Source organism: Ictalurus furcatus, chromosome 19, assembly GCF_023375685.1.
Source record: "Ictalurus furcatus strain D&B chromosome 19, Billie_1.0, whole genome shotgun sequence".
In the NCBI taxonomy this organism is placed as follows: Eukaryota; Metazoa; Chordata; class Actinopteri; order Siluriformes; family Ictaluridae; genus Ictalurus; species Ictalurus furcatus.
The window spans coordinates 2,990,636-3,003,522 of NC_071273.1; the positions used below are offsets into that span (position 1 = coordinate 2,990,636).

The following is a 12,887-nucleotide window of genomic DNA, read 5'->3' on the forward strand; positions in this document are numbered from 1 at the left end:
ACACTAGTGACCTCTATTGGTCAGAGGAATATAGTCCTGTGTAGAAGCGTGTAAAACTGCACTCTGTGTGTGTGTGTAAGTAAATAAACAGCTGATGTGAAACGATACCAGAGGGATTCCTGACAGTGTTTTACTATTTTACTGTAGCCTAGAAAACCACCCATATGAAGTTCTTCCTCAAACACGGAGGTTTCCTGAATTCCACACAACACCGGAACCATTTGAAGTCTTCTTGTGTTTGTACGGAATGTTTTCATTGTGCGCCCATAATGTTCTGGATGAGTGTTTAAGTTTCCGAAGCAGCTAGGGTTGTTTTGTTTGTTAGTTTTAGTTTTATTTTTTATTGATGTTTTGTGAGTTATAAAAATTGTGGATAACTTGTTGTTTTTAATCAGTAGCGATAAGAGTTCGGCCAGTGTTTCTCTCCTCTGCTCCGGCGTTGTGTTGGCACTGCGCTCATGGCTAGCCGGAGTGTTTACTAGCCTGGGGCCTTGCGACTGGAGCTTTGCATCGTACAGATAAAACGGTAGGGATTTTCCAGCACGGTCTCACTTTAACTGCAGGTTTCCTCCCCAGCAACCGTGTAGCATTGTGTTGCTAAGGCTAGAAGCTAGCGCTAGGCTAACCGTGTGCCTGAACACCTGTAAACTTATTCACACCCATAGCTAAGGTCTAAAGGATGACTTACCTCGCATCGCATTCAAAACAGGTATAGTGGAAGGATGTAGCATGCTGTAACCTGTAAATACAGGAAAAATAAACCCGATTAGTGATGGAAAAGTGAATAAACAACAGCTGGCGTCCATGTTCAGTGAGCAGTTCAGCTTAGCCAGTCCACCTACTATGTGATGTTTTGAGGAGATGGGAGGAAACCCACAGAGACAGGATGAGCACATGGAGAAGCTCAGGGTTAAATCTCAGTTCTGAGGTTTTGTGCCAGCGTGCCACCTGGAAGCAATACGTCACAGCCCTGTATTTCTCATCATGTGCTGTTTACAGGTCCTCAGCCGTGGATAGCAGCACCATGATGTTGTTCTCAGTCTCCCACAAGACGGTGTTCGTGGTCGACCACTGCCCCTACATGGCCGAGTCAAGCAGGCAGCAGATCGAGTGCGACATGCTGACCAAAAGCCGAGCGCAGAGCATGATCCCTCTGGCACCGGTCTCGAAATCTCTCTGGACGTGCGCTGTGGAGTGCTCCATGGAGTACTGCCGTATTCTCTATGACATCTACCCTACGAGAAAGCTCGTAAGATAACCACATCAACCACAGTGTTGTATTTCAGGATCTCGTGAGCAGTGGTGGTACTTGTTGTTGTTTTTTGTGTTTTTTTTTGAAACAGGTAAACTACATTGTCAGCGATTCAGAATGTCACATTTTGAACACTTGGAGAGAGGAAAACCAGAGTGTTCAAGAGGTAAAACAGACGTCTCGGCGCTTACCGCGTATCACACGTAATGATAAGACGGCGTTCTGTCCGTGTCACGCAGCCGTAATCTCGTCTCTTTGTAGTTAATGACCGCGCTGGCAGCTGTAGGGCCTCCCAACCCACACGAGGATCCAGAGTGCTGCAGTATTTTGCATGGGCTGGTGGCAGCGGTGGAGTCCCTCTGCAAGATTACAGAGTACCAGCATGAGGCCCGGACCGCTCTCGTCGACGTTGCGCACAGAGTCTCCAACAGGGGGCGCATCATCTGCCTTACTAATGCAAAAAGGTAAACAAAACCGCAGATCCCATGAGGCTTTCGTTATTGTTTACAGAAATGTCGTGTGCACTCACTTTCCACTTTATTAGGAACATCTGCTCATATCAAACATCAGAATGGGGTGGGGGATTTGTGTCTGATCTGTGAGATCAGACTCTTGAAAGACAGTCTGATTAAGACGTATAGTTTAAAAGTCTAAACAGTGATGTAAACGTATGTAATGATAATGAGTCTTTATTGATCAAGTGAAATTCTTTTCTTCGCATACCCCAGCATGTTAGGAAGTTGGGGTCAGAGCGCAGGGTCAGCCATGATACAGCGCCCCCTGGAGCAGAGAGGGTTAAGGGCCTTGCTCAAGGGCCCATCAGTGACAGCTTGGCAGTGCTGGGGCTCGAACCCCTGACCTTCTGATCAGTAACCCAGAGTCTTAACCACCAATCCACCGCTACACCACTAACAAGCCAACACTGCCCCCTCTGATCTGATTCTTTACCCCCTGCAGCTGGTAGCCGTCGTGCCGTAGGGAAGAATTAGCTGGGAGTTTGGCGAATCAGAATCCCATGTTTGTGCTAACAGATCAGAACGATAACGAATTTATTTATTCGTAAGAAGTGGATTCCTGTGCAGTGTACCACTAACCAGACTGTCTTATTCGCAGTGACACACACGTCCGGATGCTGGAGGACTGTGTGCTAGAAACTATTCAGGAACAGAACAAGCTCGCTGCTGGATCTGACAGGTGTGTGTTTTTAGTGCGTTAAGATATCACGTTCAAAATGTGCACAATGCTTTTTAACTCCGTATCAGCACTGTTGAAGAGTTGTGGTTTGTAAGCAGATGAAGTGTTGTTTTTAGCTGCCATCAGGCTGTAATATGTATTTTGCGCAGACTTATGCCCATTCAGCAGTGCGAGCTCGTGCTGGTGCATATATACCCACAAGGAGACGACACCTTAGTATCAGACCGGCAGAAGAAAGAGGTTAGTCTTTTACTTTTTTCTCTTTCTTCTCCAAAGCGTCAGCCTAATATCTGCGCTCGACCTTCTTGTGCAACATTAACGCTTTATCTAAGCTTCATTTGCTTCAAGTTCCTGGTAATGGATTTAAAAGCCTGTGCTCACTGTTGAACTGTAATGTTTATTAGATCACATCTGTGCTAAGCAGTGAGGTGCACAGTGTGCGCGCTGGGAGGCACCTAGCCTCCAAACTGAATGTGCTGGTGCAGCTGCACTTTGACTTGGCCTCAACCACTATCACTAACATCCCCATGAAGGTAAGATCTTCCCCTCCTAGCTGAAGATTCAAAAACACTGCGTCCCTATGTACATTGAAATAACTAAAGGATATTGTTTTCTTTTTCTCTGCGAATCACGCAGCAGCTCCCCCGCAACATTGTTTACTTCCGGAGGATTAAAAGATTAACAGCACCCCGCTGGTCAGGTTTTCAACTGTAAAAAAACAAATCGTTTAGCCGTGTGAAGCAGAGCAGCGTTAAGCAGACGGACGAGCGCCGTTAAGGCGGTCCGTTTTCACCGTCATCGTGATTGTGTTCATGAGCTGCATCTCAAACTGAAAACTAGACCTTACGTTCAAGAGTGTGTACCAATCGAGAACATCCAGAAGACCGCTTCAGAAAACGCTACGAGGACCGTGCGCGATGTTGTTGTTTAAATTGTTGGGGCATAAGTATAAAAAATAATAATAATAATAATAATAATGCAGACAATCTCAAAGTTTGTTTTATTTCCTAAAGCGCTTACTGTACATGAAACTATAACTGATCAGAGATTTAACTCTGTTACGAACACTGAAGTCTACTCTGTTGTTTCCTCTAATTAGTGTTTACAGTCCACCAGGACCCTGTTCTGAATGTTCACAGGAATTTACAGACCTTCGGTGGAAAAAGCAAAAATAGTTGTATTCATTCTGATAGGAAACGCTGCAGATCTGTAGGATTCATGGGCATAGAGAGTCATATCGTCGTTTTTTTTTTGTTCCTTTACACCGTTGCCTCTGGCTTGATCATTAGGGATCCACATCTGGATTTCTGTAAAACTTTGTGACCATTTTCACTGTTCAAAGTGCTATATAAATAGAATGTAATTGCATATGAGGCTGTATATGGTTAATCAGCAGACTGAAATAGTTTGGTTTAGGATTCCTGGCTGGTTCCTCTGATGCTGGAAGATCCTTATTTAATTTGGAGATCATCGCCTTGGGGAGACGGCGTGTTATCGGTGACTTAGATTTGTTTGAACTTTCTCAAGCCTCTGGAAATCTACTGAATTCTCAAAGGTCGGCTTTGCTAGGTGTGCTGTCTTTAGATCCTTTTGCCTTACCCTCGAATGCTGGGGAAACTTTGGAGCCGTTCTTCTTGTCCTTTCTTGGTAGATGTTTTGGCAGTATTACATGAATCTGTCGATTTTCCCTGGGAGTTTGTATCAGTTTAAGCAGGGTTGTCTGTAACAGAGGGAAGCACTGTTTGTGATTTTGTCTTAGTTGGTTGATGGTAGGCTTAACAAAGTAAAAAAAAAAAATGTGTTTACAAATTTTAAACTCTTTAATATCTTATTCATACAAGTATTCAGACCCTTGGCTAAGGCCCTCCAAAACTGTTTGCATGTCAGATGAAAAACTAAGCAGTGAAGTCCAAGGAACTCTTAGTAGAAAATTGTGTTGAAGAGCGGTGAAGCATCTCTGAAGCTTTGTTAACATGAGCACCCTGATCTCCATCATTATGAAATGGAAGGCGTTTGGAGCCGTCAATACAGCTGGCCGTCTGGTCAAACGAACCCAATGGCTACTCTAAAAGAGCTTCCATACAGCGATGTGTGCAAAAGGTGTATGACAAGCACTCTGGGAACATAAGGAAAATGATTCTGTTGTCTGAAGAGACAGGAATGGAACAGTTTGGGCTGGTGAAAGTAGCAGGTACTGCTCATCAGCTAGCTGTAGCATGGTGGTGGCGACATCATGCTATGTCGGTGCTTCTCAGCTGCAGGGATGGAGAGACTGGTCAGAATTGAGCAGTCCTTGAAGAAAACCTGCTTCAGGTTACATACAGCCAAGACGATGCTGGCGTGGCTTCGGGACAGGACTGGATGTCCTTGAGTGACCCAGCCAAAGCCCAGAGTTAACCCCATAGAACACCTGTGGAGAGACCTGACGATGGCTGTTTACACACTCTCCCCATCCAACCTGATGGGAGAAATCCAGGTGTGCAAAGCTCGTAGGGACTTACCTAAGAAGATCTGAAGCTGTAATTGCTGCCAAAGGTGTTTCTAGGAACTACTGAATGAAGGGTCTGAATACTTGTGAGAGATTTCCAGTTTGAAAACCCTGCTTTTTGCTTCGTCACTGCAGGTTATTGTGTGTAGGTTGATGCCCAGAAAGTCTATTTTAGATCAGATCTGTAACACAATAAAGCGTGCAAAATCTGAAGGGGTCTGAATATTTACACGCACCAACAGTGGAAGAATCAAATGGTCCACCATCTAACAAAAAAACTCTCGGGGACACACCTGGATCCGACGCGTCCGTGTGTCCGTCCCCGGCCGCGGCGTCCGGGTGCATAGAAGTGCCTTTAAAACTGTTCAAACCAGGCTCCCAAATGTAATCTAATACCATTATTGTTCTGAACCCTGAACCTTTACTGTTTTCATGTGTCTCTTTTTCAGCTTTGTCATGACTGCTGTTTTCATGGTGTATTTTTTGTTTGTTTTACTAGCCTACATTAAATGTCTGTGTGCAGGTCAGTACTCTAAAGCTTCCAGAGCTAATCTCAGAACCCCAGGATGCATGCCTCCCTCAGTCATACAGCTTCTGTCTAAATAAGTCATATAGTCATTACCACCAAACAGGGGCCCGTGCCGGAAACAGGACGAGTTTCTGTAATTTTGCCTCACATTCTTCCTGTAATCCGTATTCCATCCTGCAAACTTTCTTGGTCAAGTTATAAAGGGTTGGAAATTGAGCCATACACTTCATGGATAAAGTGAGTGAGTGAGTGAGTGTGATGTTACTGGGCATGTTCTTCAGTGTGTAACGCCTGTCCTCTAATCAAGAATTCAACATAGTAAAGGACACGGTGTCTTTTTATTGATTGATTTATTTATTTATTTATTTATTTATTTATTTTCCCCCGACCAAGGATGATTATTAGGTTCACGCCAACGGACCTTCCCGAATGAAATTTGACATGCTCGTCTCATTAAATCTATACTCATTTCAGTTATAGTAGGTGAAACTTGAGGTTCTCCGTGAAATCTGGAAATGAGAATGTGGCACAGGTTAGAGAAAGGATGCAACAATTGGCCGAACATAGAAGTATTTTTCATGCTAAAAGATCAGTTTCGGTTAACGAGTATGCTGAAAACATACGAGTTGTGAAAGTGTCAGTCTTTAAGTCATGCGATTTAGTGAGATGCCGATGATGCAAACGGAAGCTCTTTCTTCATTCTCACCTCAACTCTCACCTTATAGGGTGATCTTTCCCCCAGATACAATGTAGTGCTCTTGTTCCTTGTGCTGTGTGGAGTTTTAGTCTGTTCTCTTTTTCTTGTCTTCTCATCTCTCTCTCTCTCTCCTTTTCTCACTCTGTCTGGGGAAACTCGACTGTTTATGTGTCTGTGTGCTTTCTGTCAAACTGAAGGAGGAACAGCATGCCAACACCTCCGCCAATTACGACGTAGAGCTTCTGCACCATCGAGATGCTCATATAGAGTTCAAGAACGGTATGTGACATCATTTTGTTTCTTTTTCTTTCTTACACGTGATCACTAAGAAGGTATTAAAAGCCCGTGCTGTGGTGTTAGATACACAGTCTCCTCTGAAAGTATTGGAACAGCGCAGTTCATTCTTTTGTTCTTGCTATACACCAAAGACACTTGGGTTTGAGATCAGTGTACATCTAGAACACGACACCTTTAGTGGCAGACCACCCAGTTATTAGGTGAGCAGAAGTATAGGAACAGATAGTCTTAAAGTAAATAACTCCTAATGTTTGGTTGCATATCCCTTGCACACGATAACTGCATCAAGCCTGAGACTCCATGACACCAAACTGTCACATTCTGATTGTGTGGTGCTTTTCCAGGCTTTTACTGCATCTTCTCTGAGATATTGTTTGTTTCGGGGGGGTTTCTCCCTTCAGCCCCCCCCCCCCCCAGTGTTTTGCTGAAGTTCCTCCTGATTAATTCGGATGCGTTCCTCTGAAAATTAGCAGAAAAAATGTTCCTGTAAACTTCTGAATTCATACTGCTGCTAGCATAATGAGTTCACCATCAGTAATCAGTGAGAATGTTCCAGAAGCAGCCATGCAAGCCCAAGCCATGACGCTACCTCCACCATGCTCCACAGATGAGCTCGTATTACTTGGATCATGAGCAGATCCTTTCTTTCTCCACACTCTGTCCGTTCCCTCTCTTTCTGTATTTCTTTGTGAATTCAATCTGGCTTCTCCGATTCTCACTGCTGACGAGTGGTTTGGCCTCAAGAAGCACCTGTCAGTCGCTTGTTCCAATACTTTTTCATCCCTTGAAAAATGGGTAGGTTCAAACAAAACGTGCCATTTTCTAAGTGCATCTAGAAGTAAATATCAGATATTTATTCAAATCAGACTTTGTGGGTAATTCTTTATCGTCCTCTGAACGACTGCCTGCCTGTTTGTCTGAGACTCTAGAGTTTACACAGAATGGTAAATCTTATATATACCTCCATAGCATTCATCATATATTGTTATACATATATATACAGGTGATGTTCACACGGGAGGCAGCAGCAAAGAGAGCGGTATAAGAGAAACTGTTACGCTCAAGTGGTGCACTCCGCGCACCAACAACGTGGGTAAGTGTGTCGTGGGACAAGTGGCGTTTTGCCTTTCTGAACTGTATTGATACGTCGATATACTGTACTGTTACATACACCGTGTGTGTGTGTTTGTGTGTGTGTGCTGCTGTTGTGTTGGGTTCCAGAGCTGCACTACTGCACAGGAGCTTATCGGATCTCTCCTGTCGATGTCAATAGTAGACCCTCCTCATGTCTCACTAACTTCCTGTTAAATGGCACGTTTGACTTCCTTACTATCTTTTTTTTATAACGAGAGACAAAATATAAACGTGTATACAATAAATGTTCTAAACGCATTCGTTAATTGAAGGACACAGAATAACCACACACACACACACACACACACACACACACCCTCCCCCCCTTTCAGGTCGCTCTGTTCTCTTAGAGCAGCCGCGCAAAGCCGGCTCGAAGGTCATCAGTCACATGCTGAGCTGCCACGGCGGGGAGATTTTCCTGCACGTGCTCAATAGCACTCGCTCCACACTGGAGGATCCTCCTTCCATCAGCGAAGGCTGCGGAGGTCGCGTTACCGACTACCGCATTACCGTAAGTCACAACACACTTTGGGAACATTCCCAGTCGGTGAACTAGTTCTGCTGTTTGAACAACCCTGCAGACCGCGCTTTTCTTTTTTTTCCCGCAGGACTTTGGAGAGTTTATGAGGGAGAACCGCCTCACTACGTTCCCGCACGTGCTAGCGGATGCCGCAGGACGAGCACCCTTTGAACGAGCGAAAGCCCAGCTGGAGCGACACACACGTTACTGGCCCATGATTATTTCCCAAACCACTATTTTCAACATGCAGGCAGTGAGTCGCGTGCCTTCATTTCTCTTATAACGGGATATGATCCACGTTATCAGCTGCTACTAGTTGTTCGTTAGTTAAGTGAAGTCTGATTTCTGTTCCGCTTTTGTCGCCGCTGCCTCAGGTGGTGCCTTTAGCAAACCTGATCGTAAAGGACACTCTGACTGAGGACGACGTTCTGACATGTCAGAAGACTGTGTACAACTTGGTGGACATGGAGAGGAAGAATGACCCTTTACCCATCTCTACCGTGGGCTCCAGGGGCAAAGGGCCCAAACGGTGATGACCACAAAAGACACGTCATTTGCATATCTATTCGTCTTTTAAAGCTGGGCTTGAAGCCACTCACTTGTACAGGCGGTGTAAAAGATTTCAGAGACTACACGTATATGATCTGTATAAGAGAGGCCGAATATAGATCTACATACAGCGTATCGTTTCAGTTTATTACCTGTTTCAGTTTTACACCCAGTCACTTTCGGACTTTCAGAGACGAGCAGTACCGGATAATGTGGAACGAGTTGGAGACTCTGGTTAAGACCCACGTCGAAACCAGTGAGAGACACCAGCAGGTTCTCGAGTGCATCAGCGCCTGCCGGAGCAAACCGCCGGAAGAAGAGGAGAGGAAAAAGCGGGGAAGGAAGAGGGAGGACAAAGAGGAGAAAACTGAGAAGAACGGGAAAGAGTCTGAGGAAAAAGGATGGACTCAAGACGCTGAAAGGTTTGAAGGGTTTATCATGGATCTGTTTCGTCACTCTAAGCTTTATAAAACTTCCTTTATCATCAAATCATTTTCCCCAAATACTTTCAGCCTTGGCCTTTTTGTTTTGTCGTTGTTGCTTCAGACTGAAGGGAGCAACGGAGCGAGAGAAAGAGAACGAAAGTGAACCCGGGGTTATTAAGGACTCTCCAGATTCTCCAGAGCCGTTCAATAAGAAACCCAGACTCACTACTTTAGAGGACCTCCAGCCCCCAGAGAAATCCAAAGGTATATCTTCGTCATCGTGAACAATCTTTCACAATCAGTCTTGTTAAAAAAAAAAAAGTTCAGTTTTTGTTTCTTCCTGATTTGAGCGGCGTGTGTGTTGTGAACCCGTCGGAAAGTATTTTCTCATGAGCGTTCTTCTCGTTCAGGACCCGTCTCCTTACTCAGTCTTTGGACCAGTCGAATCACTCAAGCCAACTCCAGAAAGCACCCCGAGTTTGCCGGAAGGCTCAACTCCATCAGTAACAAGGCGGAACTGTACCAGCACCTGAAAGACGAGAACGGGTGAGTCATCATCTCGCCTGGTCCTGCCTTTACTGCCTCCGAACCGTTTCGTTTATCTGTGGTTTGCTTGTTTGCTTTCAGGAAAGACGTCCACGAGAACGGTAAAGCTACCAGATGACGGATGTCCAAGAGGAGGATTTTTTTTTGGTTTTGTTTTTTTTTTTTTTTACTGACTTTTTACTGTATAAAATCTAAAACACGATAAAACCCAAGTATTCGCTGTTTGTTTACCTCGCGTATGAATCCGATTCTAAAACATTTTATACACGCTGTTATGTAATCAGTCATCATAAGAGATCGCTTGAAATAAAATAATTTATGACCGTTCAGTCATTCTGTTCGTTCGTCCATTTTCTTTCCACGCTTCCCGGTTGGAGTCTCTGTAGCAACAGGTTGAGAAACTCAAGCCAGGTTTCTCTCTCCCTCCCCAACCGCTCCTGGGGCTGTTCCCAAGCCGACAGTGAGATATAATCCCTCCGGCGCGTCCAGAGAGGTCTTTCTCGAGACCGCCCCGAACCGAGAGGTCTGGAACCAGTCGTTAGCATTATATCAAATATATTAAACAGCTGGGTGAAGAACCACATACGCGTATGACGGTAGTAGTGTGGCATCTGTAAAGTAGAACGTCAGCGACATGAAAATGAAGTAGAGAGAATAATCCCGAGAACTTTTGCTGTAATGTTTGAGAGGGGTCCCGAGTGTGTCCGAAAGTCGCCACTGCAGCCAGACTACTTTTTTTTTTTTTTTTTTTTTTTAAATATAACCTTGCGTGTCTATTTCATGTCTACTTTGGGAACCTATTAATAGTCTGTACTTATTCGAGTACACGCTTATTGAGTAGGTTACTGTGCACAGCTCTACTGTATATAGTGACTAATCTGACAACCGGAAAACTTTCAAATAATGATTAGTGAAGGCTCTGTGATAGGTATTTGGTTCGAGATGTGGTGACGGTCACGTCCTGTGGTTGGGGACACCGCCATCCTGGAATCTCTATTATATAAACGTGTCATCATCGAGTAGGGTACAGGGAAGGAAGGAAGGGCTGGAGGTTGGTCAGATAGTCCCCAGACTGCAAGGCAGGACAGTGTTGAAGGCACTGGAGAAAGCAGAGAACATGATTCTCATGGGGGCGTGTAGATCTGCTGGCAGATTTATTAAAGATCAATCACTGAAACCTCTCATTTTGATGTGGATTTAGACCCTCGGCTAATCGAGGCTCTCCGAACTGAGCTCGGGTGCAGCACAGTCTAAAACTGGGCTAAATTCAAGTGACAGGACATGATGTGTGTGTGTGTGTGTAAGGAACTCTCTGTTCCTTGGGCTTGGACTTCCTGTATACACAGGAAAGGGCATACAACAGCAGTTCTTCTCCTAGATGAACTGCGTTCACACATAAAAGATGTTATTTCGAGATCCTCATCGGCACTAGTTGAGCGTTTGTAGGATTTATACGGAGTGATCACTGTAACCGGCGGATGAACCGATTCGAGTTTTGGATTTGGATCCAAATGGGCTCAAGGTCACAGCAAGGTCAAACGTCTCAAAGAGCTAGACTTGTCGGGATTGTACACTGCAGCTACTTTGAATACCAAGCGAAACCCGGCCTGGTGATCGTAAAGGAAAACGGATATCGACGGGAAATCATTTTCGCGTTCCCAGATTTACATTTACAGATACTACAATACAATGAGTATCTGAGTCGGCACTGCGGGTGTGTCTCTCGCTCACACACATTCCCGTCGATTCCGAAAAGAAAATCGCTGCCAGATGCATGAAATTTTTTGTAATTTTATTACAAAAAAAGGTTATTACAGTTTATTGTACACAGCCTTTTAGGACGTTATCGTTCTATAGATAGGGAACACTCTATGACAGGCATGCCCACTTTACAATGCTAAGGGAAAAAAAAATTTTTTAAAAAACTGAAAAGAAAAATGAAACCAGTTAGAAATGAAACAAAAAGCTGCGAATTACGTTAATACATTGATTGCATTCGTTAAAAACAGGCAGTAAAGAATATCGGACATTGACGCAGAGACTTCAGGTTGAAAGTGGGCTGAACTGAAACAGCGTGTCAGGTGCACAGGAGTTTAAAAGAAAGAAAAATCACACGGAGCTTGGTGTCTAAAGAGATACTGTTCATTGAAATATCGGGCACTATGTCAGACATTCACCAATTCATCACAGGTACAAGAAGATGAAAAGAACTACTACGTGACCGGACTGGATTGATTTCCTGACTTGGCTGCCGTGGTAGACCCGCGTGTGCTACTGGAGATCTAAGCTCAAGTGTTTGTTGGAGAAAACATTGAAATTAGGCCAGGACAACGGGAAAAAAAAAAAAAAAAAAAACCAAATGTACGTTTTAATCTGAGGTTTAAAAAAAAAAAATCATTAAAAAACACTCGATGAAACAAAGGCTGGACGAGCTGCGTATGAACCTTCAGTGATGAAACCCGGCCGCACTCGTACACAGTGCTCACTCTTTATGTCTTATATATAAATAAAGGTGTGCATGCCTTTTCTAGCTGAATGGTAGATGTGTGTGGATTCCTGTACCCCTGCACAAACGAGTGTTCATTTCATCATCTAGACAAAAATATACAACAATAAGAAGAATAATAGTAATAATCACTGAAAGGTTTGAGTAATTTATAATTAGACTAACATTGGAAGCACACAAACAGGTCAGGTTATTGGCTTCTTGATGCTTAGAAAAACAAAAACAACCAAAAAAAAAAAAAACCCTGTCATCTTTTAATTGTGTCTGTGCCTAAATTAGAACGGAGGCGTTTAAGTTGTACTGTGCACACACACACACACACACGCACGCACGCGCACGCTCGCACGCTGCCACGAAAGCAATCCTAAAAACCAACCATGCATGTTTGCAAACTGTGAAACCAAAACATCACTTCTAAACCAAGCCGATATTAAAACAAAAATATATATATATATATATTCTAGTTCTGCCATAAACATGTCCTAGAATCACATCAGCATCTTCATGTAATGCAATACTGCATTCAGGAGAAGAAAGAAAATCCTCTCAAAAATAGATCAAACCAAAAAATGAGAGAAAATCAAACTGATTTACTACACAAATGGACAAAAAAAAAGTCATTTTGCCTAAAAATAATGTCATGATTTTCATGTAAAGGAAAGTCCATGAAGCAGTTCTAAAAGACTTCGTGAGGATCAGTGTGTCTCTAGTCTCTGGGCTTTTATTAGAACACCGAACACCGATTTTTCC

General features: G+C 43.9%; 2 protein-coding genes across 2 annotated transcripts in view; one reads left to right on the forward strand and one right to left on the reverse strand.

The window, feature by feature from the left end:
* pus7l (pseudouridine synthase 7 like) overlaps window positions 1–881 on the reverse strand; it is a 5,258-nt gene extending 4,377 nt beyond the window's left edge. Inside the window, exons 1-2 of the mRNA XM_053649748.1 lie at window positions 843–881; window positions 689–739 (exon numbers count right to left, since the gene is read on the reverse strand). Of these exons, the coding sequence (XP_053505723.1) occupies window positions 689–731 (43 nt within the window). The 5' untranslated portion in view covers window positions 732–739; window positions 843–881. The remainder of the gene's footprint in view (window positions 1–688; window positions 740–842) is intronic.
* ints13 (integrator complex subunit 13) lies at window positions 292–12,363 on the forward strand. Its single transcript, XM_053649747.1, has 17 exons — window positions 292–526; window positions 1,000–1,249; window positions 1,344–1,418; window positions 1,514–1,716; window positions 2,366–2,446; window positions 2,596–2,686; window positions 2,851–2,979; window positions 6,358–6,439; window positions 7,461–7,550; window positions 7,679–7,768; window positions 7,924–8,102; window positions 8,200–8,364; window positions 8,486–8,640; window positions 8,852–9,082; window positions 9,207–9,349; window positions 9,496–9,631; window positions 9,713–12,363. The coding sequence occupies exons 2-17, from the start codon at window positions 1,025–1,027 to the stop codon at window positions 9,747–9,749; spliced, it is 2,112 nt and encodes a 703-aa protein (XP_053505722.1). The 5' UTR covers window positions 292–526; window positions 1,000–1,024; the 3' UTR covers window positions 9,750–12,363.
* Window positions 12,364–12,887: the final 524 nt, after the last annotated feature.